General features: G+C 43.9%; 1 protein-coding gene across 1 annotated transcript in view; it reads left to right on the top strand.

Moving 5' to 3' along the window:
* CBLIF (cobalamin binding intrinsic factor) overlaps positions 1-22,431 on the top strand; it is a 42,977-nt gene extending 20,546 nt beyond the window's left edge. The window contains exons 7-9 of the mRNA XM_063434712.1: positions 394-538; positions 8,968-9,086; positions 22,291-22,431. Coding sequence (XP_063290782.1) covers positions 394-538; positions 8,968-9,086; positions 22,291-22,352 — 326 coding nt within the window. The 3' untranslated portion in view covers positions 22,353-22,431. The remainder of the gene's footprint in view (positions 1-393; positions 539-8,967; positions 9,087-22,290) is intronic.
* Positions 22,432-25,808: the final 3,377 nt, after the last annotated feature.

Genomic DNA, 25,808 nt, shown 5'->3' on the forward strand with positions numbered 1-25,808 from the left:
TTTTTTTTTTGCTTGAGAACATGTATTTACATCTGCTTTGTGTGTCCTTTTTGCTATGTGTGCCGCACACACTAGCTCAGGAAGAATTAGGTGAGTTTAAAAAAAAAGAAAAAAAAAAGATACGTTGTCATTACAGATAGGTCGTCTGTCATTACAGTGCTCATGTTTTCCTGCTCCAGCTGGGTATATAAGTTCATGTTTATAAAATATGTATTTCTTAGTCTTTAATTCATTTACACATGCTGTTATATGATCTTTTTCATATTATATCATAGATGATTTTGTTTGTCATATATTTAAGTTCATTATAACGTACCATTTTTTTTTTTTTTTTAATAATGCAATTCATAATCATCGATTCAACTATATGTTCTTCCTCCTTCCCCTTTGCAGGTCCTCGCATTACAGTGGAGTACACCATAGTTAATAACCTAGTAGAGGAATATTTCAAATACACTATCCAGGTAGAAGTCCCAGAAGGCTCAACTTTGTTGCAGGTCATGCAAAAAGCTGCTCAGATCAACTCCAAGGAGTTCAGGTGAGGAACTAAACAGACAGGATTAGTGTCATCACTTCCACACAGTGAGCAAGTAAAGCCATAGTTAGCCACAGTTAGGCTATTTGTTACCTCTGTTTACCATGAGGCCATTCTCAAGTTTTAGAAACTGTTAATGTTTTCTTACAAGATTCTGAACTATTGAGCTTTCCAGTTTAAATGGATTTCCAACAGGGCTTAAGAAAGGGGGAACATTTTCTCATTGACTCTAAAATGGCACCGCAGTATAATTTTCAGTCAATATGTTTCTGGTTTAAACTTACTATGCATATACTGTTAAAATGCATTCAGTCACGAGGTAGCTATTGAATTTGACAATACAGTGAATTTACATTGTATCTTTTGTTAGTGTGTGATAACGTATGTATGCTGTTCAGGCAATCTAACAAAATTACAATTTCCAAGCCACCACAAATGTTGTGGGAACCGAATGTTCGGTTTGGTTCTTGATTCAGAGTGCCATTCCTGGTATCAGAAAAAGGGGGATTGAAAAGAGGCTATTTCTGATTTTTTTTTTTTGGTGGGGGCATATATCAGTATCCCATGATGGACAGGATGTGTTAAAATTGATGGTTACAGCCACTTAATGTTGATTTTATTCACATATGAATTGACCAAGATAGGGGGGAAACTGAGAAGCAGTACACTATACTTACAATCAGGATTCTTTTTTAACTTAAGATACTGAACGAGACAGGCCAGCAGTGATCCTGTGTGTTTACCCCTGCCATGTCTGTGTGGAAGTGGAAGACTATGTTTAGCTCTCTGCTGTATCCAGCTTGCAGCTATTGCCAGAAGCAGGGGTGTACCTGGAGCATTTGGCATATAGAGCAGATCCTATATTTGGTACCACCCCCCAAGTTTAAAAAACATCCACAATTTTCTTTTATGTATTTAGCACTGATCAGTGTTTTTTTTCCTGAATGTAAGCATACAGATACAAACACTGACACATAGAGATACACATATACAGGCACACATACAGATCACAGACACACACACACATACAGATACACAGGAGCAAGTGTGTATGTATATATTCTATGCAGTGTGTGTGTTTGTGTAGTGTGTGCAGTGTGTGTGTATAGTGTATGCAGTGTGTGCTCGTGTAGTGTATGCAGTGTGTGTGTAAATAGTCTATGCAGAGGGTGTGTTTGTGTATGAAGTGTGTGTATAGTGTATGCAGTGTGTGTATATAGTCTATGCAGTATTTCTGTTTGTGTATGCTGTGTGGGTGTTTGTGTATGCTGTGTGGGTGTTTGTGTATGCTGTGTGGGTGTTTGTGTATTCAGTGTGTGTTTGTGTATGCAGTATGTGTGTGTGTTGTGTATGTTTGTATTGCGTATGCAGTGTGTGTGTTTGTGTAGTGCATACAGTGTGTGTGTTTCTGTAGTGTATGCAGTGTGCATGCTATGTGGGATAAGTGCTAAGGGGGTGAGCAGTTTGTATTGATTGGGTCCCCACCCCCGACTCTTAACTGTGTCCAGGGAGGGGGGACACTACATTCCCTGTTGGTCCGGTGGTACACCATGAGCGGCGGGTGGGGGCCCTAAATGAAAATTGTGGGGACCTTTTGTCCTGCCCCCACCCATGGGCTACAGGTGGGGGCTAAGTGTAAAAATACCCCCAAGCCCCTAATCACCCCCCACACCAAAATAAAATGAAATAAATCCCTTCCTACCTCCCCCCCCACCCTAAAAATAGTGATGGGGGAGACAAAACTAAATACCTGGAAAAAAAAATCATACTTACCATTAGAAGTCTCCTTTTTGCTCTGATTGCTCTGAGTCCTTTTACACAGTGTGGGAAAATTCCAAAGAACTTTCCCATGCTGTGTAAAATGACTAGCACTCTGATTGGTTGGATTCCAAGCCAACCAGAGTGCTCTGAGTCAAATTTCAGGGCGTGGGAAGGCTTTATAAGCCTTTCCCTGCCCTGCGGAGCTCAGTCTGCACCGTGCCCTCGCCGAGTGAAGATGGATTAAATTTTAGCGTCTTTTTTTTTTCTGCCAGATATTTTTTTTTTTTTTGTGCTCGGGTTTTTTTTTATTTGATAAGTTCGACGGGTATTTTTTTTTTTTATTTGGCCTTTTTTGGGGCTGAAAAAAAGAAGGTTTTAGAAAAAGGAAGACTTCTAATGGTAAGTATGAATTTTTTTTAAAGTATTTAGTTTTGTCTCCCTTTCACTATTTTTAGGGTAAGGGGGTAGGTAGGGATTTATTTAATTTTATTTGGGTGGGGGGTGACTAGGGGCTTGGGGACCCCAAGTCACCAGGTGGAAGGGGGGTATTTTTACCCTTAGCCCCACCCATCGCCCATGGGTGGGGGCAGGACAAAAGGTCCCCCCATTTTCATTTAGGGCCCTCACCCGCTGCTCATGGGTGGGGGCTGGGCGGAGTACAATAGATCCCCCCCTATTGTAATTTATTGCCACCACCCGCCACTCAGGGGTGGGGGCCATAGGTCGCCCCCTTACTGTTATTTAGGGCCCCCACCCACCACTCAGGGGTGGGGGTTGGAGGACAATAGTGTGGGGATGTTTATGGGATAATAATAGTAAACAGTTGAGAATTGCCCACTATTTCAATTCTCAGATCCCAAAGATCGTGATCATGTAAGTGAAATGTATTCCATATAAATAAAATCACAATTTGTTATAAAAATAGATACAATTTATTGTGACAAATTAAATAATAATAATATGTAACATGCGTGATAATAATCAATGAAGATTTAGTATAAAATGGTATGCAATACAATGGCAATACACATTCCAATGGTTAACACAGCCAATTGTCAAGACGAGATTTATGAGGGTTTCACAGAGACAAAGAAAAACTTTCTTTCACACAGCTTGCAGCGTAAGGCCATAAAGCTTTAGCTAGCAGTTAGAATAACCCTTTCAATGCTGGCTAGACCTCCTAGGTAATTAAGACCTATTCTCATGTAATTTTAATTAACACAACATCTAAATCAGCTCATTAGTCATTTCCTGGAACCATCCAATAAAAATAATCTACCGGATTCTACAAGCTGAATTTTAACTTAAAATAGAAGTGCAAACAAAACAGGGTAGTACTAGCGCTAATTTGCAAAGTGTAAACAACGAATGAGCAGCTTTAACACCAAGTTCTTATCTTTAAGAGTAAGTCCAGTGGTAGTGTGCTGGTGAAGCGCTATAAAATATTTAATTATAACAGTTGTGAATTTTTGTTATAATATTAACAATTTGTGAATAGACTTTAAAGTGTAAATATATGTATAAACAGTACCTTTTAGGTATACACAAAGGTGTCCTAATTTGGTAATCAATACCTTAAAAAAAACAGAATATACCAAACATAGTGTAAACTGTGACAAGAAAAATTAAATTTAAATAAAGAGGGAAAATTCCCATTCACACTTTGGAGAGCTAATAGTGTATAGCTCAATTTGATCGCCCGTTGGGTCCGTGAAGGCGACCCTATCCCTTCTTTTTGCTGGATATTACTGTCTTGAAACTCTGAAATGTTGAAACATATATATGGTGCAATACCGTATGGTTCCAAATACGTATGAAAAAGAACAGGTTTGTACTCACAGACACAGAGCCATCCACATCGGCTCTGATCAAGGGTATATGTGGTTAAGGACCACACACCTTCTTTAAAAGAGCAGGAACAATGCCCACAGTGTTATAAAAATATAAGTATATTTATTACATAAAACTATTTGTAACAGTATAAAAAACTATATATAGCAATGTAAAAACACTGAATAGGCATATAAAAAAGTCCAAATAAATAAAGACCGGTATTCTCCAAGTTCCAGGACGCGTTTCGCTTTAACAGCTTCTTCAACTGGAAGAGACTTTTTTATCCAGTTGAAGAAGCTGTTAAAGCGAAACGCGTCCTGGAACTTGGAGAATACCGGTCTTTATTTATTTGGACTTTTTTATATGCCTATTCAGTGTTTTTACATTGCTATATATAGTTTTTTATACTGTTACAAATAGTTTTATGTAATAAATATACTTATATTTTTATAACACTGTGGGCATTGTTCCTGCTCTTTTAAAGAAGGTGTGTGGTCCTTAACCACATATACCCTTGATCAGAGCCGATGTGGATGGCTCTGTGTCTGTGAGTACAAACCTGTTCTTTTTCATACGTATTTGGAACCATACGGTATTGCACCATATATATGTTTCAACATTTCAGAGTTTCAAGACAGTAATATCCAGCAAAAAGAAGGGATAGGGTCGCCTTCACGGACCCAACGGGCGATCAAATTGAGCTATACACTATTAGCTCTCCAAAGTGTGAGTGGGAATTTTCCCTCTTTATTTAAATTTAATTTTTCTTGTCACAGTTTACACTATGTTTGGTATATTCTGTTTTTTTTAAGGTATTGATTACCAACTTAGGACACCTTTGTGTATACCTAAAAGGTACTGTTTATACATATATTTACACTTTAAAGTCTATTCACAAATTGTTAATATTATAACAAAAATTCACAACTGTTATAATTAAATATTTTATAGCGCTTCACCAGCACACTACCACTGAATTTTAACTTGCCTAAACAGATATTTTATCTTATTTTAGAGCAAATCAATACACCTGGATAAATATCACGATATGTTAACATGTGATATGTCACATTAATATATATAATTATTCTAAATCCATCTGCAGAATGGAATGGTTATAACTATATATTTCTTAGTTAACTAAAATTTTTAAATATTAAAATCTGATCGTGATTTATCCAGTCATATATCATGCTATTAGAAAAATTTCAATTAATTTAGATTAATTAAATGAAACCAGCATATTTACCAGTTAAAGAGATGTTCTCAGGTAGCTAAGTGTCAAGGAATGTTTATTTCTCGCTCTGACTCACTTGCTTCTTACTTCTTGTCTTTCTTCTCCCCTTGCTTACTTCGTTGCTCACTTTGACTTAGCCTGCTTCCGACTGCCTTGCCCCCTTGCTTCCTTACTCTTTTGCTTACCTCTCTCTTCCCTTTGTCTTAACTTTTTGAAGGGAAAGATTCTCTGTTTGTCACTAGGTGACAAACCAATAGGGAAACTGGAGGTGTGGTTACCTTCCAGATAGCAATTTAAGTATTTGGTCTATAGAGGGCAGTCTCGTCCCACTAAACATTCCTATCCAGGAAAGAGTTAACTTTTCCTGGTGGCTATTCTGATGTTATTTAGCTTATCTTTATGGTTAATATAATTTAAGTTTACTCATCAGTTCAAATGGTTTTCTTCAGTCTTAGTGTCTGCAATTTTTTTCATTACTTCTAAAATGACAGTTTAAACTAAAATTGACTCCTAACTTACAATGGGATCTTGTAATATTTAGAAAGTAAAATTAATTACTAATCTTCTCTATCACTAATGTCTGGGTTTAGAATTATTTCTATTCCATTAGCATCTAGACAGAGAATCCATCCCCCGTTCTCATTTCTTATCACTTGGTTTGTATATACTAAGCATTCCTTAGCTCCGGCTAGGTTAGTCACAGAAAGGATAGTAATTTGTGTCTTTGTTAGCTTGAAATCCAAAATGGAGCCTGCTCTGTTCAGATTGATTCTGACAATATACATTTTTCATTTCTATCATAGCACAAAATGTCTGCCAATATAAATATTCTGACACTAGGCCCCCCCCCCCACATTTTTATTTAGGGCCCCCACCTGCCCCCCCAGGGGTGGGGGCCGGGGAGGAGGACAATAGATCCCCCCTTATTGTAATAGGTTCCGCTTATGGGTAGGGGCCTCGTTTTCATTTTGACCACCACCCACTCATGTCCCCCGTTTAGTTGAATAGGCCCCATCGGCAGGCCACGGTTGGGGCCTCAGGGGGACATTATTTCCCCCCAATCGTTAATAGATGCCCCACAATGAGGCCATTTATTGGAAGGAGGGGGGGGGGTATTTTTAATACAGTGAGCAGCCATAGGCTGCTCACTGTTTAGTAGACATGCCCCTACCTGCGGCATAGCGAGTAGGGGAATTCTGGACATTTCAATCTCCCATATGCTATTATAGGGGTCATATTGACCCTCATAGAGTGAGGGAGGACATGGGGGGGCTTAGGATGTTGCACTGCTCCCTGCCGCTTCTATCTTTACATATTACAAGGAGGGAGCTGCGCACAGGTAGCTCCCTCCTTGTAATAAACTAAACGAACAATCGAACACTGATATTCGGTGTTTGTTTGTTCGTCTGGCATATCTATTCATTAATTCATCTTTCTGACGAATGAATGGATGAAATTGCCGTTCGCATTCCCAAGTGTTTAACTGAGCATGCTCAGGAATTTCACAGCGCTATCTAGTGTGGGCAGATGACTTATCCGACAGGGACTTCATCTACCCACACAAAGATGGCGGCACCAAGGACCTATGTCTGGACAGAAAATATATAGCATTTGGGGCTGACTAGAGGGACAATTAGATGTAAGGGAGTTGGGAGGGGGGTTAAAAAATGTGGAATGGATTCTGGGGCAATTTGGCTATACAATTGCAATAGGATAGCTATAATGGCCATTATATAGTTTCTGTGTAAAATACAAATGTGCAAGGGGTTTAAGAGAGACTGGTGGGATGTATTTATTGAAAATGGGATGGTACAATTTGGGGTCTGTAATTGAAGAGTATTGGTGGGTACACTTCATCAGAATTATTATGGAACAAGAAGGTCATGGACGTGGGTTGGGCGGTGTTATATTGTCAACAAAGCCAAAAAGTCTTCAGTCTGGTGCTCATCAACTTTCCCCTACACGTCCATTTGAATCTGATGCTTCAATCAGGAAGTTATTTTATTTTATGCTGCCCAACATCCATTCAGCCATTTTTTTTATTGCACAGGGTTATTGCTTCATGTATTTTTGGTGAATGTGATGTTTCCAAGTACTGTATTCATGAGTAATGGTGTCACTTTTTTTACATTATTAAAGACAGTGAGTGGCCAACCCATTTTCTCAGAAAAAAAAATAGCTTCCTTGTCAGTTGTTTTTCTCAATGTTTATTTTGTCATGACTTAAATATAAGGGTGGATTCATAATTCCTGGCAGTGATTGTATCACATTGTGCAATGACTGCAGAACAAAATAATTTGAATAGCTCATACTTAATAGAGTTAGCTTGAACAAAGGTAACTTGGACAAAGCTCTTCAAAATAATGATATTATAGCAGTATTATTAGTGTAGATAATACAGTATATACAATAATCACATTTTAACCGCCTTAACATCTCTTGTCAGTCATAGGTTTGAAACAGTGAAGGTTATTAGCAGACTTGCCATTTAGTTGTACTTAGCTGAAGAGCAATGCTAGGTAAAGAACAAAGGAGATCACATGGTGAAGGTCCAGCATAACAGGGCAGTTCTGGAGTGGAGAATAATGTACATAGTACGTGATGAAATCAGGCAGCTTTGGAAACCAAAGTACAGAGTCCGTTATAAGGTAGAGACTGGCAGGGTTATTACTAAAGTGAGAATTAAAAATTAAATTAAAATGAATTACAAATTTAAGACCAAAATAAAAACATATATAAAAAGTACGTTATCCGTTCAGAACGGCTACCTTGGCTTAAAATATTAACTTCACTGAGAATTCTCACTTTAGAGAATAGCTCTGAATAATTGAGTGTTTGGAGTTTACTGTAACCTTTTTTGGGGGTGTGGAAAACAGCAGGAACAGCACAAAGGGGGTAATCCATGTTCCTAAAAGCAGAGCCAAGATCAGATATCAGGGAGGTCAGGGCACGAAGGGATGTGCCATAAGCGTAGTCAGGATATGGGACCAAGGTCAGAAACCAATAAAGGTCAGAGTATGGAGGGATGATCAGGGTAAGAAAACCAAGGTAATAAGCCAACAAGAAGAGTACTGATACCGGTCAGGTCACTTGGAGGAATAATGAATAGAGGCTGAAAATGAGCAGTATTACGCAAGTCAATACAGACCAGTAGTCTCGATTAAGCCATGAGGATTCCACAGAGCAATACTTAAATAGTCAAACATAATTGGACAAACCTAAAAGCATTTAAGGATCAAACAAAAGTGGTACTATAAGGGTTATTCACTAAAGTCTGAATGGCCCTGAAAAGAATGGGACAAAACAATCCAGCTGCATACTGGAAAAAGTGGACATTGTTGATGGAATTGACCAATGACTGGATTTTGTAAATCAGGACCCAAACTCAGAATTTTTTTTGTTTAAATAATAGAAGTATCAAGGTTGATGAGTTGGTTTGTTAGTTATAAATTGAAAGCATTTCTACATGCAATCAAACCATAACACATTGTCGTAAAGGTGAAATATTCAGCTACACTAGATGCATGAAACTTTTCCATCTACTGCAAGTTCCTTTAAATTGGCTGATTCCTGCAAAATGTGTCTGTCTTTTTTTCCCCAGTTTTTCCACTACCGATAGTGAGTGGGGTGTCTTTGTCTCAAGCATAAATAATCTTGCTGGAAATAACAACCAGAGGACATACTGGCAGTTTTTTAATGAAACAACACCTTTACAACTAGGTAAGAATACATATTGTCTTCTGACCACATTTAATTTCTAATATATGTACTTTATCCTTTGCACCTGATATGTTTAACACATAGGACAGTTTGTTACTAACTTGCTAATATTAATAGATTTGAAATTCTATGCTGATATACATTCCATATTGTCAGGGCCAGATTAAGACCCCAGTGGGCCTGGTGCTGACAATTATGATGGGGCCTAATTACAGAAACTTATCGACCAAAAATACTAAAACAGTCATACCTCCCAAGAGTCATGTATCTGATGGAGTTGGTGTTGGAGGGAAACTCAAAGGATGCAGCTATAAGAAAACACATACTCTATGCTAATCTCTTTATCTAATTAATGCTTTCATCTTTCAAGTAAATCCATACCCCATAACAGCAGTGTCCATGGGCGGGGTAAAAGGGTGCACCACTGAAGCGAATCACGTGACCAGAACTGCCAAAAGGGGCAAACATGCCCAGAAAGGGGGCATGTCTGTCCAAAGAATTGGAAGGCCAGCCTGGCATCAGTGTCCCTATGTATCACAGTGCCAATGTCCCCATGTCGCCCAGTCCCCTAGTCTCCCAGTGTCTGTGTCCCCATTTCTCCCAGTGTCCCCATGTCTTAGTGTGTCCTGTGTCACTAGGATACTAGGGGACACTGAGAGACATGGGGACAATGAGAGACCCGGGAACACTGAGAGACATGGGGGCACTTGTGAATACAGACATGGGGACACTGGGAGGCATGATGACATTGAGATATTTGGGGACACTAAGGACACAGAGACATGGGGACACAGACACTGGGAGACATGGGGACACTGGGACACTGGCTGGGAGACATAGGGACACTGGGAGACATGGGGACACTGGGACACTGGCTGGGAGACATAGGGACACTGGGAGACATGGGGACACAGACACTAGCTGGGAGTCATGGGGACATTGAGAGACATGGGGACACAGAGACATGGGGACACTGGGAGACATGGGGCACTTGTGGACATAGACATGGGGACACAGACATTTGGGGACACTGGGAGACATGGGGACACTAAGGACATAGAGACATGGGGACACAGACACTGAGAGACATGGGAACACTGAGACACTATGGACACTGGCTGGGAAACATAGGGACACTGGGAGACATGGGGACAGTGGTTGGGAGTCATGGGGACACTGGGAGACATGGGGACATTGAGAGACATGGGGACACTGAGAGACAAGGGGACACTGAGAGACATGGGGACACAGAGACAAGGGGACACAGAGATATGGGGACACAGATACTGGGAGACTAGGGGACACTGGGAGCCATGGTGACACAGACATTTGGGGAAATTAAGACACTAGGGACACTGAAAGACAGGGACACAGACACTAGGGACACTGGCTGGGAGGCATGGGGACACAGACACTTGAGGACACTGGGAGACATGGGGCACTTGTGGACATAGACATGGGGACACTGAGACATTTGGGGACACTGGGAGACATTGGGACACTAAGGACACAGAGACATGGGGACACAGACACTGGGAGACATGGGGACACTGAGACACTGGTTGGGAGACACAGGGACACTGGAAGACATGGGGACACTGAGACACTGGCTGGGAGACATAGGGACACTGGGAGATATGGGGACACAGACACTGGCTGGGAGTCATGGGGACACTGAGAGATATGGGGACACTGAGAGAAATGTGTCCACATGTCTCCCTGCTGCCTTTCCCCCATCCTTCACATACCTGAGCTGTAGTCTGTCTCTGCAGGCTGGGAGCTGCTGTCTGGACTCTCACGGATCAGTGAGAAGAGAGAGGCAGGGAGATGCTGTAACTTCCTATCCCTGCCTCTCTCCACACACAGTGACCCCTACTGGCCGGTGCTGGTATTGCAGAGTAATCGCTGTTTATACGGCATTTGTATTGCCGGTATTACTGCAGTACCGTCATGGCCAGGCAGCCTCCAATACCAGTTGTGCCTTAAAATACCAGTCAGGTGGTAAACCTAAGAGTAGTCTGTAAAAAAAAAAAAAAAAAAAATTTTTTTTTTTTTTTTTTTTTTTTTACAATGGGCCTATTCCATGGGCCTGGGCCTGGAGCTGCAGCTCCATCAGCCCCTATGTTAATCCGGCCCTGCATATTGTTAGTGTCAAAGATCACCACAAGACATTAAGGGACACTAAAAGCTCTATATCGTATTACAGTCCTAGGAAGCTGTCACTGAAAAGTTACCATTTAGTCTTCTCTAAGCAGGAATACAGAGGGTCAGTCCCAGACATATGTTCAGATATGGTCTGTTATGTGGTTAAAGGAACACTATAGCATTAGGAATACAAGTGTGTATTCCTAACACTACAGGGCCAGAGTCACCATTTACGTGACCACCACCTCCTCACCGCACGAGGGTAAAAAGATATATATCCTCCAAGTTACCTTACCTTATTTCCCATGTCGCACTGCCTCTTTGTCTGAGTTCATTGAGATTGATGATCTCAGCCAATCCAATGTTTGCCCATATTAAGATGTATGCAGGGACAGGCTTTAGACACCAGAACCACTACATTACGATGTTATATTGATTATAAAAGCCCTCGTCCATCAAGTTCAACCTTCCACACATCTGTTTTCTCTATTGCCCAATAAAAACAAATAGTTTACAACTAAAGTGGATAACATATTTCTCCTTGGATCGGCAGGCTTTGTGTTAACTTTCATACCACTGAAAATGTCCCACTTTGCACAAATAAATTAAAATAAATTAATTTAAAAAAATAATATATAGTCTAGCCAACTCCTTGGTTTTGCACCCCTCCCTGTCACAGGTGCCTCATCTCAGGTCCCTATTTAGCCTTGTACTGCAGAGAGCCTCAGATGGATTTTTTCCCCCAAGTGGGTTAATCTCATAAGAGCAGACATTAGACTGTGAGAGTAGGACCTGCCAAAGATGGGGTACATTGACGTTGTGGCAGGCTTATGCAATGTATGATCATATAATGTAACTAAATCCCCATTATTTTTTGCCTAGATTAGGTGTTTTTAAAAAAAAGCCTTTTAAAAACTCATACAATCTGTAAACATTGAAGTTGCTGTTTAGTAGATAGGAGAGTGCGCTTGATCTTGTGTATTGTTTATTGTATATATATATATATATTTTTTTTTTTTAAATGTCTGCTGAATGCTGAAACAACCTCCTAGGTAGAGAATTTCACACCTGCGAAACACTTACTTCAAATCTCAGTGTAGGATCTCGTGTAAGCTCCATGTATATATTTGTATAATGTTATCATATTTCTTCTGATGTGTCTTTATGCTAAAGTAGATAAATGTAAATTTTGTGATCTTTCTTCATATTTAACATTTTAGATTCCACTTTTTAATTTATACCTCACACGCTTGCACACTAAATAGCACACATCCTAAAAGAAACAAATCTAGGAAGATTAAAAACAGTGGATTGGCCAATTGTCATTTAAGCTCCTGCTTTTAATATACTGAAGAAATATATATATATTTAAATATTTTTCCCTTTTCCCGATCTGGAATATTTATCCCATGCCTAATGTTTATATTGTTATTAACAAACCACTTGTGACGGTAGTAGAAAATATCCCCGTCAAGCATTCCCTTCTTCCCATAAAAGTAAAATCACCCAATATTCCACAAGTAGAAATATCCCTGGAATCGCCGAATAATCCACACATGAGCCAAAACTTCATGCTGGAACAAGACTGATTTACTGGCACACAGAACTCACAATTTATGCAACACAAAACTCCTCCTCTGGGCCAGGCTAGATAATTGAGTTTTAGCAATATACATAGCTCAATTATCTGCTGGCCAGAACATTTACAGTTTAACATACGTTTTACCTAACATTCATAACTATAAAACCATACATCACATTCACATAAAAATTACATATTCACAATCAATCCATTCAGGGGAACAACATATTAAAAAAAATGGCATGAATCAGACCAGGGGTTCAAAAGTTAGTAAAAGTATATTTTGATTCCTGGCTGGCAGCATGGCAACTGGTTTAAGCAGGTTTTATAGAGGCCTCTATCCTGAAGACAAAGGGGAAAGTAATCCAATTATCCAGGGCTAGAGGCAGACTTCATTAACCACATGGTTACAAAAAGACATAAAACACTTTAACATACATTCATTCTTGACATTTGGAACCGAACAATATAGACCTTAAAATAGCAGGGAGAGAATTAAACTGAAGCATATAGGCAATTGCATAAAAGTCCTTCACAATGGCCCCCCTTTTTCTCCCTGCTCCGGCAACTCGGTTGGACCTTTCCTGGTCCAGTAGGGTTGACGGGTTCAGAGCTTTTAGTCCGAGGTTAAATCCGTTTGGCGTGACAATCCATCGGCATTCCCGTTTTGCTTGCCTGGGCGATAATGAATCGTAAAGTCATAGGGCTGTAAGGCCAAGCTCCAGCGTAGCGACCGGGCGTTGTCCCCTGAAACACGGTTAAGCCACACCAAGGGGTTGTGATCGGTGATGAGAGTGAAAGCCCGGCCATAAAGGTAAGGTGTGAGTTTGAGTGCTCATACTAAGGCCAAACACTTTTTCAATGGTGGCATAACTGACCTCCCTTGGTAACAGCTTCCGACTCAGGTATGCCACCGGGTGCTCTCCTCCATCCTCCCCGATCTGGCTTAGTACTGCCCCCAGTCCAAACATTGAAGCGTGGACAATAAATATTTTGTTAGGATCTGGGGTAACCAACACCGGAGCATTAACCAGAGCAGTCTTTAGTGCTTGGAAAGCCACCTCGCATTCCGGGGACCACAGGACTTGTCGGGGTAGCTTCTTTTTGGTCAAGTCGGTCAGGGGTTTGGCCAGGGCGCTATAGTCGGGTACAAAGCGTCTGTAATAGCCGGCTGTGCCCAGGAAAGCCATGACTTGTGTCTTGGTGTGGGGAGTGGGCCAATTGGCAACGGCCTCGATCTTAGCCGGCTCCGGCCGTTGCTTACCACATCCTACTCAGTGGCCCAAATATTGTACCTCCGCCATACCCAAATGACATTTGTCGGGTTTCAGGGTCAGCCCGGCCCCCCTGATCCTATCTAATACTACCCCTACGTGCTCTAGGTGCGCTTCCCATGTATCGCTGTGGATGGCGATGTCATCCAGGTAAGCGCATGCGAAGCTCTGGAGACCCCCAAGTAACTGATCCACCATCCGTTGGAAGGTGGCCGGGGCGTTCTTCATCCCGAACGGCATAACCCGGAATTGGTATAGACCGAACGGGGTGATGAAGGCCGACTTGGGTATGGCATCTTCTGCTAGGGGAATCTGCCAATATCCCTTGCATAGGTCTATTGTGGTCATATACTTCCCTGCAGAGATACGGTCAAGCAGCTCGTCCATCCGTGGTATCGGATAGGCGTCCGTAACTGTCTTGTCGTTGAGGCGCTGGTAGTCTACACAGAAGCGGGTTGTCCCATCCTTCTTTGGCACTAAGACTACCGGCGAGGCCCAAGGACTTTCTGAGGGTTCGATTACGCCTAGCCGAAGCATCTCATCTATTTCCTTCCGCATCCCTTCCCGGACTGCTTCGGGGATACGGTAGGGAGGCTGTCTCAGGGGTGCCTGTCCTGGAGTCTCTACCTTGTGTATGGCTAGGAGTGTGTATCCAGGCTCCTGAGAGAATGTGGCCTGTTTTGTTTTTAGTAAGCGGACAGCTTGAGCCCGCTCTTGCGGCTCCAGCTGTTCACCTAGTTGGACTTTCTCTATCTGGGTCATCCCTTCGTTACTGCCCAATAGGTCGGGAAGGGGTAGGGTCTCTGTGTCTTCTCCTGCTGGTGCACAGATAGCGGCTACCTCCTCTGCCCGTTCCTTATAGGCCTTGAGCATGTTGATGTGAAAGGTTCGTTTCACATCTTCATCCTCGCAGCTGGCTATCGTGTAGGTAGTGTCGCTTATCTGTCCTATAACTTTATAGGGGCCCTGCCAGGCAGCCTGGAGCTTGTCTGTTCAGACCGGCCTTAATACCATGACCTTTTGGCCTATCTGAAAGCTCCGGTGCCTAGCCCGTCGGTCATACCATACCTTCTGGCGCTGTTGGGCCGCCTGGAGGTTCTCTCGCACTGTCTGGGCTAATTCCTCCGTGCGGTCCCTCAGCTCCAGGACATAAGGTACAACCGGGGTCCCCTCAATCTCTGTCTGCCCCTCCCAGTGATCCTTGATGAGATCTAAGGGCCCCCTCACCCGCCTCCCATAGAGAAGTTCGAAGGGTGAGAATCCGGTCGATTCCTGCGGCACCTCTCGGTAGGCAAAGAGAAGGTGTGGCAGGAATCGCTCCCAATCCTTGTACGCCCCTGTGAACGACTTCAACATTTGCTTTAGCGTTCCGTTGAAGCGCTCGCACAGGCCGTTAGTCTGGGGGTGGTATGGGGAGCTAGTCAGGGATTTAACTCCACAGGTTTTCCATATCTGCTGGGTTATCTCGGCCGTGAATTGGGTACCTTGGTCGGACAGAACCTCCTTGGGAAAGCCTACTCGGGAAAATACTTTAACTAGGGCCTCTGCTACGGTCTCAGCCTGTATGTTCGAGAGAGCTACCGCTTCGGGGTAACGGGTGGCGTAGTCTACTATGGTGAGTATATACCGCTTGCCGGAATGGCTAGGTTGGGCCAGGGGCCCTATAATGTCCACGGCTACCCTTGTGAACGGTTCTTCAATAATGGGCATGGAAACTAGTTTAGCCTTTGGGTGGTCTCCCTTTTTACCTATACGTTGGCATACCTCGCACGTTTGACAATACGCCCTGACGTCATCGGATACGCCAGGCCAGAAGAAGTTCTGGGTTATCCGATACCCTGTCTTGCGTATTCCCAAATGGCCTGCCAAGGGTACGTCGTGCCCAATCCTCAACAACTCCTGCCGGTATTTCCGCGGAACTACCAGCTGGCGTTTTTGCTTAGGCCGTGGTGCATTACCCCGGGTCTCGGTGAGCCTGTACAAGCAGCCTTTCTCCCAGATAAATTGCTCCTTCTCCAACCCCCCTTGGCCCCTCCTGGCTTTCTCTCGATACTTTCTGAGGGAAGGGTCTCTGGTCACCTCCCGCCCAAAGTCTTCTGGGGTGTCCCAGGGTAGGGGTTCTACAGTCAAGGGTAGGTTGGGTTGGCTTACCTGGGTCTCAGTAGGAAGCGGATGGCTCTCGGCAGCGCGACTTTGTGCTCTGGTGGTTACTGCGTGGGCCTCCTGAGTGGGGGTAGAGGCGAACGTCGAAGTCAGGGGGCCAATGTCGTTGCCCAAGATGACTTCAGAAGGTAAGTCTTTCATGACGCCCACATGAACATTGCCAGCTCCCACACCCCAGTCTAGGTGTACCTGTGCAGTAGGAATACGGTATACTGCCCCCCCTGCCACTCTCACAGCAATTGATTTCCCCGGTCTCTCTGATGCCTTAATAAGGTGTCTTTGTACCAAAGGTCGCCCACTGTCTCTTAATCCCCGGGCGTTTTTTCCGTTAACCATGACCAGCTGACAATGGTGTTTCCTGTTGTCCGTAATAACAGATTGTACCATGAGGGCTTCATAAAGGGTGCCCAATGGTTCTTCCTGACCCAGCTCCTGGGGATCCCAAGCCGAGTCTACACAATGGGCTGCTGCTGGTGGGCGGTAACCAGGTCGAGACCAATTTGACCTGGTGTTGTTGTCCATGGGGCAATTCTGCTTGATGTGACCCAGCTTTTGGCACCGGAAGCAGCGTTGTTCCTTGTCCTCCTGGCGTGGATAGCGAGGGTTAGATGTCACCGGTCTGTTAGGAGGTCGGTATCTAGCGGCTGGTGGGTGGTAGGGCACCGTTGGTCGTGGAGGTTGTACCCGTGGCGTGACTGGGTTTGTCTTGCGGGTATCCGCATATTAATCCGCCAACTTAGCGGCCTCTGGTAGAGTCATGGGCCTGCGATCTCCCACCCAGTCATTGACATCCGTCTGGATGTTATCGTAAAATTGCTCCAGGAGCATTAGTTGCAAAATGTCCTCTGCGGTGGTGGCCTGGCTGCTGTTAACCCAGTTAGGGGCCGACAGGGATAACTGGCATGCCCATTCCACGTAAGAGTCTTTCGTGGTTTTGCGTGAGTCCCTGAACTTTTGTCGGTAGGACTCTGGGGTTACTGCATAACGAGCCAGGAGCACTTCTTTAACCCTGGCGTAGCTATGGATCTCCTGCTCTGGCACGGTCCGGAAAGCATCAGAAGCTTTGCCTGACAGTTTGCCGGACAATATTGAAACCCACTCTCCTCTATCTATTCGGTGCAGGTTACATTGTCGCTCAAAATCTGCCAGGTAATTATCAATTTCACAGTCTTCTTCATTAAAAGCTTTAAAAGCGCTAAACGGAATCTTCCTTGTGTCTGCTGTGCTGTACTCACTGTTTGGAGAACGTGTGGCTGCTTGTTGGACTGCTGCCAGTTCTAACTGTAGCTTTGCGTCTCTTATTTGTTTAGCCTCCTCCGCTAACAGGTTCATCACTTTCAGCACCACATCCGCCGTTGGGTTCGGACCGAACCATGCTAGCTTCTCTCTCATTGCCTTGTTGGCTGGTGATTCCTCCTCCTGAATCACTGGTGTCTCCATCTCTTGTACTGCTGGCGTTGCTGCAACCAAGTTCTCCTGGTCTAGCTCCATTAATTCTGCTATGATGACCCGCTTGGTTTTGTTGCTAGCAATCCTTCCACGGACTTCCAGTAGTTCTTTCAGTGTATTTCTTTTAAGCAGGGTGTACCAGCCTTCCATTCACTGTTCCCAGTGTCTGCTTGGAATCCTGGTGTAAAGGAAAGTAGAAGGGAAAATCCCGCCGCTGCCAACCAGTTGTGACGGTAGTAGAAAATATCCCCGTCAAGCATTCCCTTCTTCCCATAAAAGTAAAATCACCCAATATTCCACAAGTAGAAATATCCCTGGAATCGCCGAATAATCCACACATGAGCCAAAACTTAATGCTGGAACAAGACTGATTTACTGGCACACAGAACTCACAATTTATGCAACACAAAACTCCTCCTCTGGGCCAGGCTAGATAATTGAGTTTTAGCAATATACATAGCTCAATTATCTGCTGGCCAGAACATTTACAGTTTAACATACTTTTTACCTAACATTCATAACTATAAAACCATACATCACATTCACATAAAAATTACATATTCACAATCAATCCATTCAGGGGAACAACATATTAAAAAATGGCATGAATCAGACCAGGGGTTCAAAAGTTAGTAAAAGTATATTTTGATTCCTGGCTGGCAGCATGGCAACTGGTTTAAGCAGGTTTTATAGAGGCCTCTATCCTGAAGACAAAGGGGAAAGTAATCCAATTATCCAGGGCTAGAGGCAGACTCCATTAACCACATGGTTACAAAAAGACATAAAACACTTTAACATACATTCATTCTTGACATTTGGAACCGAACAATATAGACCTTAAAATAGCAGGGAGAGAATTAAACTGAAGCATATAGGCCAGGGCTTCCCAAACTTTTATGGGCCGAGACCCACTTTTCAAAATGGTAATTTTTCTAGACCCACTTGCTTGCAACACCATGGCAATCAGCTTTAGAGGCATACAATTGGCACATCATAGCAATCCGCTTTATATGCACACAATTGGCACACCATGACAATTACTTTTAGAGGCATAAAACTGGCACACCATGGCAAACCACTTTACAGGCATACAATTGGAACATTATGTCAGCTTTAGATGCATACAATTGGCACACTATAGCAATCCGCTCTAGATGCATACAATTGGCATACCATGGCAATCAGTTTTAGATGCATAAAATTGGTACATCATGGCAATCAGTTTTAGATGTATAAACTTGGCACATCATGGCAACTTTAGGTGCATACAATTGGCACACCATGGCAATCAGTTTTAGAGGCTTACAATTGGCACACCATAGCAATCCGCTTTATATGCACACAATTGGCACACCATGACAATTACTTTTAGAGGCATAAAACTGGCACACCATGGCAAACCACTTTACAGGCATACAATTGGAACATTATGTCAGCTTTAGATGCATACAATTGGCACACTATAGCAATCCGCTCTAGATGCATACAATTGGCATACCATGGCAATCAGTTTTAGATGCATAAAATTGGTACATCATGGCAATCAGTTTTAGATGTATAAACTTGGCACATCATGGCAACTTTAGGTGCATACAATTGGCACACCATGGCAATCAGTTTTAGAGGCTTACAATTGGCACACCATGGCAACCAGCTTTAGAGGCATAAATTCAGAACATTGTGGCAATCAGTTTTAGAGGCATAAAATTGGAACATCATGGCAGCTTTAAATACATAAAATTGGCACAGCTTGGCAATAAGCTTTAGGTGCATAAACTTGGCACATCATGGTAATCATGGAGTGAAGGGGTTACATTGGGGGGAGGGCAGGGAGTGAAGGGGTTACATTGGGGGGGAGGGCAGGGAGTGAAGGGGTTACATTGGGGGGAGGGCAGGGAGTGAAGGGGTTACATTGGGGGGGAGAGCAGGGAGTGAAGGGGTTACATTGGGGGAGGGGGCAGGGAGTGAAGGGGTTACATTGGGGGAGGGCAGGGAGTGAAGGGGTTACATGGGGGAGGGCAGGGGGTGAAGGGGTTACATGGGGAGGAGGGCAGGGGGTGAAGGGGTTACATGGGGAGGAGGGCAGGGGGTGAAGGGGTTACGTGGGGAGGAGGGCAGGGGGTGAAAGGGTTACATTGTGGGGAAGGGGCAGGGGGTGAAGGGGTTACATGGGGGGGCAGGGGGTGAAGGGGTTACATGGGGAGGAGGGCAGGGGGTGAAGGGGTTACATGGGGGAGGGCAGGGGGTGAAGGGGTTACATGGGGAGGAGGGCAGGGGGTGAGAGGGTTACATTGTGGGGAAGGGGCAGGGAGTGAAGGGGTACATTGGGGGGGGCAGGAAGTGAAGGGGTTACATTGGGGGGAGGGCAGGGGGTGAAGGGGTTACATTGGGGGGAGGGCAGGGGGTGAAGGGGTTACATTGGGGGGAGGGCAGGGGGTGAAGGGGTTACATGGGGAGGAGGGCAGGGGGTGAAGGGGTTACATGGGGAGGGCAGGGGGGTGAAGGGGTTACATGGGGAGGGCAGGGGGGTGAAGGGGTTACATGGGGAGGGCAGGGGGTGAAGGGGTTACATTGGGAGGGCAGGTGGTCAAGGGGTTACATTGTGGAGAGGGGGCAGGGGGTGAAGGGGTTACATGGGGGGGGCAGGGGGTGAAGGGGTTACATGGGGGGGCAGGGGGTGAAGGGGTTACTTGGGGGAGGGCAGGGAGTGAAGGGGTTACTTGGGGGAGGACAGGGGGTGAAGGGGTTGAAGGGGTTGCAGGGGGTGAAGGGGTTACATGGGGGGAGGGCAGGGAGTGAAGGGGTTACATGGGGGGGCAGGGAGTGAAGGGGTTACTTGGGGGAGGACAAGGGGTGAAGGGGTTACATGGGGGAGGACAAGGGGTGAAGGGGTTACATGGGGGAGGACAAGGGGTGAAGGGGTTACATGGGGGCAGGGGGTGAAGGGGTTGCAGGGGGTGAAGGGGTTGCATGGGGTGAAGGGGTTACATGGGGGGCAGGGGGTGAAGGGGTTGCAGGGGGTGAAGGGGTTACATGGGGGAGGGCAGGGAGTGAAGGGGTTGCAGGGGGTGAAGGGGGTTACATGGGGGAGGGCAGGGGGTGAAGGGGTTACATGGGGGGGCAGGGAGTGAAGGGGTTACTTGGGGGGGCAGGGAGTGAAGGGGTTACTTGGGGGAGGACAAGGGGTGAAGGGGTTACATGGAGGGCAGGGGGTGAAGGGGTTGCAGGGGGTGAAGGGGTTGCAGGGGGTGAAGGGGTTGCAGGGGTGAAGGGGTTACATGGGGGGCAGGGAGTGAAGGGGTTGCAGGGGGTGAAGGGGGTTACATGGGGAAGGGCAGGGGGTGAAGGGGTTACATGGGGGGGTGAAGGGGGTTACATGGGGGAGGGCAGGGGGTGAAGGGGTTACATGGGGGAGGGCAGGGGGTGAAGGGGTTACATGGGGGAGGGCAGGGGGTGAAGGGATTACATGGGGCAGGGGGTGAAGGGGTTACATGGGGGGCAGGGGGTGAAGGGGTTACATGAGGGGCAGGGGGTGAAGGGGTTACATGGGGGCAGGGGGTGAAGGGGTTACTTGGGGGAGGACAGGGGGTGAAGGGGTTACATGGGGGGGCAGGGGGTGAAGGGGTTACATGGGGGGCAGGGAGTGAAGGGGTTAGTTGGGGGAGGACAGGGGGTGAAGGGGTTGCATGGGGGGGCAGGGGGATGTCTGGGGGCTGTGTCCTACCTGTAATAAATTCCATGGTGGTCCAGTGTCTCCCTGATGGTCCGGTGGGTTACCTCTCTGGTCTGCAGCTCCGCCGGGTGCAGAGCTGCAGACCGTGTAATAAAAGTCTCGCGAGCTTCCACAGTATTGCCATGGTAACGCTCTGGGAGCTCGCGAGACTCCTATCACACGGCCTGCAGCTCTGCACCCGGCGTAGCTGCAGACCGGAGCTGCTGGGCAGACTGATTGGAGGGAGCCCGGTGGCATATTGGGCAAGCCGCCGGGCTCCCTCCTGGTGTCAGTCTGCCTGACTAGCCGGCGGCCCTGGATGTGTGGGTCAGCGCGACCCACTGGGAATCGCCCTGCGACCCACCAGTGGGTCGCGACCCACACTTTGGGAACCGCTGATATAGGCAATTGCATAAAAGTCCTTCACACCACTTTTTTAGAATCCTATTAGCATACTGTATTGCTAAAGGAACAGCATACAGTTTAACATGTTTTTTTTTTGTGTGTGTTATGTGTATCAAACGTATGTCGTTAATCAACATTTTTTTTTTTAAAGATATATAAAAGCTACCACAATGCAAAAACAATCATGGAAAATATCAGTTAGCATAAAAGAACAATACACATAAGACATAAAACAAAATTATAAATATGTGCACCTGCTTAGTTAAGTATAATCAAGTGTAGACCAGCAACAGCTAATCTTTGAGACTCTTGTTGATGAAGACTATTTTTACACGATTTTAGGGTGTCCAAAGACTGGCCATCACTACTAGACTTTAATTTCTGCTATCACTGTTTAAAGATGCATTCTAAATGTGAAGAACTTCCATCCTTTCCAGTATATTAATTATTGATCTTTTCTTACTTTTCTCCTAGGTGTAAGCTCATACAAACCTACCAACAAGGAACACATCTTGGCCATTTTCAGCAAATTCTAATTAATACACATTTCTGCATGTTCTGCTTTTCATTTCTTTTTCCAGTAATTTTTTATCCTTTTACGGACATGTCTGGTGTTCATAAAATATATATATATATATATATATATATTTATATATATATATATATATATATATATATATATATATACATGCAATATAGGATCATACCTACAAAATCTACATTATTTGACCTATTTCAGGAGTTTTTAAAAACGGTATATGCTTTAAATATGCTTATATATCAGCTAAAAAAGCAAACAAGCAAAAACAAATAAGAAAATCAAACCATAAATATTTGTTAGAGATATTTCCCATTTTGTCATAAGCACATAAATCATTTAAAGTGAACTTATCAGTTACAAATTTTCCTTTGTAAATCTGCTTAAAAGAATACCCTGGGCACCATAACAACTGCATAAAAATAACCTTGTTATTGTGCCAGGGATCCTCTAGCAATTTCTTACCCAGAGGGGTCACATAATTCACAAACAGTCTAACCCCAAAGATTGCTCTCTAGTGCCATATCTCCATGTCTCCAAATCAGTTTGAGGAAGCACAGAGAGCTGCCAGGTAGGGGCACCGCTGATTGGCTTAGGGAGGTCAGCTACAAAATGTCAGCTTCAGTAAATATGCAAAGAAAGGTCATATGAATATATGTTATCTGTAAGTTACACAGGCAAGAATATTACAGGTTCACTTGAATGTATATGTGAATAAGAATTTGATCTACATCGCCTTGCTTCATGTTTTTATGTTTGTACCTGTTACCTTTGTATCTGTTACACACACACACTTGAAATTAAATGTGTGTGTAACTGAAGGACAGAAATACTGTATCCTAAAAATGCCAGTTGTAACAGCAACTAGAAGCCAAATTATACAAATAATATTTGAATCTTGTTCAAGCATTTTCAGTAAAAATAGCACTATAAAACAGTAATTACAAAGAATAAATTACAACAATTACAAGAAACATCAAAAAGTCTTTCAAGCTGTCAAACTGATACGTTTAAAAAAACATGTTTGTTGTGTGATTCTTTTTAACTCTTTTAACTAACTTTATTAAGCTCCTTTAATTAAAAATAAATACATAAAATGTATTTGAAATATTGGATGCATAGCTAACATAATTATCATAAGCAATGGATTAAAAAAAATAATCTAAAACGATCAAAAATAAATAAATAAACTTTATGTTAATTCATAGAAATTTCATTTTCCATATATTTCTTAACCCTTTACATAGCTAATGAAGGGATAAAACTTTTACTTAGAGATTATCAGTTTTATTCACTAAAGTGAGAATTCAAAGTGAATTTCAAATTCAAGGTCAATATAGCCAAACTGGAACAATTCTGAAAGCTATGCTTCCAGTTCTGCTACTCTGGCCTTACATTTGATATTCCCCTTGAATTCACTTTGAATTCTAACTTTAGTGAATAACCTTGCATATGGCGTTCCTTTTCCTTCCTGCAAAATTTAAAAACTGTTCTGCAATACTGGTAGAGTGTAGCAAAGCTCCTATATCCTGGCTGGATATCTCTGCTGGAATTTCATCTTAGCTGACATTTCAGTGTTTATAGCCCCTTTCCCCAGTCATCAGATTACAAATAATACTGGAGAGAATAACCAGTTTTATTGAGCACAATGCTACCTTTTAAACACAGACCCCCAGCATGGGGTCAATACAAAGCTTATACTGCCCTGGCATCTCTGTTCCTCGCTAAACTACTCATCTCCCGAACACAGAGGGTCCAATACCGAACCCCCACAACATTTTACCGAAACATCCTTAAACCCCCACTCATTATACATCTCCAGATAGGTCTGATCTGAGCACCCATCTTTTAAAAATAGCACCTGTATTTATGGAGAATTGGGGAATTTTTAGTTTCTGGCGTTTGTTGCAATATTCCAGTCATTTACTGGAGTCTCTGGGGGATCAAGGTAAGGGGACTCCTCCAGGCTTAAAGGTAGCGATTGTTCCCCTTGATGAATTGAAGCTCTACTACATAAATTGATCACCTAGTACGGGGATAGGCAACCTTCGGCACTCCAGATGTTGTGGACTACATCCCTCATAATGCTCTTACACCCATAATGCTGACAAAGCATCATGGGAGGTGTAGTCCAAAACATCTGGAGTGCCGAAGGTTGCCTATGCCTGGCCTAGTACATTGGGAAAGTGGTGAAAACTGGGTTGCAATTTGTTTCGGTCCGAATATGAATTTGGACGAATTTCAGGAAATTCGGACATTCGGGTACTTCCAAATGTCCGAATTGCCGAAGTTCCAAAATTACTGAATTTCTACTCAAGTACTAATATACTTACCAGCGAAAGAAGAAGAATGTTACATTGTATACAATTTTAAATAAAAAGTATACAAACATTGTAACGGACCGTTTCACACACAAGAGGATAAAACCCAGTTTAGGCGATAATCCCCTTTTTGAGAGACAGGCACAGCTACTGCAAACACCACTCTCCCGACTGGAGACACTCGAACACTGGAACAGCTGAACAAGAAAAGCATATAATCCGCTTACACTCCTGGCAGTCAGCATACAATCCAATTCCCCCAAAGAACGAGACGACACATCGCTTTGAGGGTAAAACAGGAACTCTGGACTGGCTCATCCAGCCTGGCTTTTATTTCCAACTCACACATACAGGCCACACCCAGGGGGAGGCATAAAAGAACCAATGACATAGATGTTACCTCCCACACATCCCCTCCCCTTAGTGTGACACATAATCCCATTATGCATACAGTGTAAAATGTACTTTTACACAACTTTCATAACTTTAAAACCATACATCACATTCACATAAAAATACATATCCACAATCAATCCATTCAGGGGAACAACATATTAAAAAATGGCATGAATCCGACCAGGGTTTCAAAAGTTACTAAAAGTATCTTTTGTCCCTCCTGGCTGGCAGAAAAACATCCCCACAATGCACCCTGGTTTCCTCCCTTCTGCCCTGGAGTTAATTGGAGAAGTAATCCAATTATCCAGGACTAGAGGCAGACTCCATTAACCACATGGTTGCAAAACGACATTAAAAACACTTTAAAATACATAAGGTCACATTTACACATAACACACAGACATTTCACCTATCCCCAGATAGCTGGGATCTGCGCGCACAAAACTACCGAATAGCGCGCAGATCCTACTCACACAGTACAATTGCCATGGAGCTAAAGTCTTTCCCATAGTCTTTCATTATATGAATAGGCTCCATGGTATGGCTATCTGGGGTATCACATTCCCATAAAGTCTGGTCCATAGTCCAAAGGCAAGAGGCGGGCAATCAGCCCCCTCCAAGGACACGTGGCGAGGTCGGTTTCGCCACACTTCTCCCCTTTACCCCCCAGACTAACAGGGTACTTGACCTCCTGCCGGTCAGTGCCCTTGTTAGTCCAGCAGCCCACCCACAAGACA

This window comes from Pelobates fuscus, chromosome 10 (genome assembly GCF_036172605.1).
Source record: "Pelobates fuscus isolate aPelFus1 chromosome 10, aPelFus1.pri, whole genome shotgun sequence".
NCBI classification, from domain to species: Eukaryota; Metazoa; Chordata; class Amphibia; order Anura; family Pelobatidae; genus Pelobates; species Pelobates fuscus.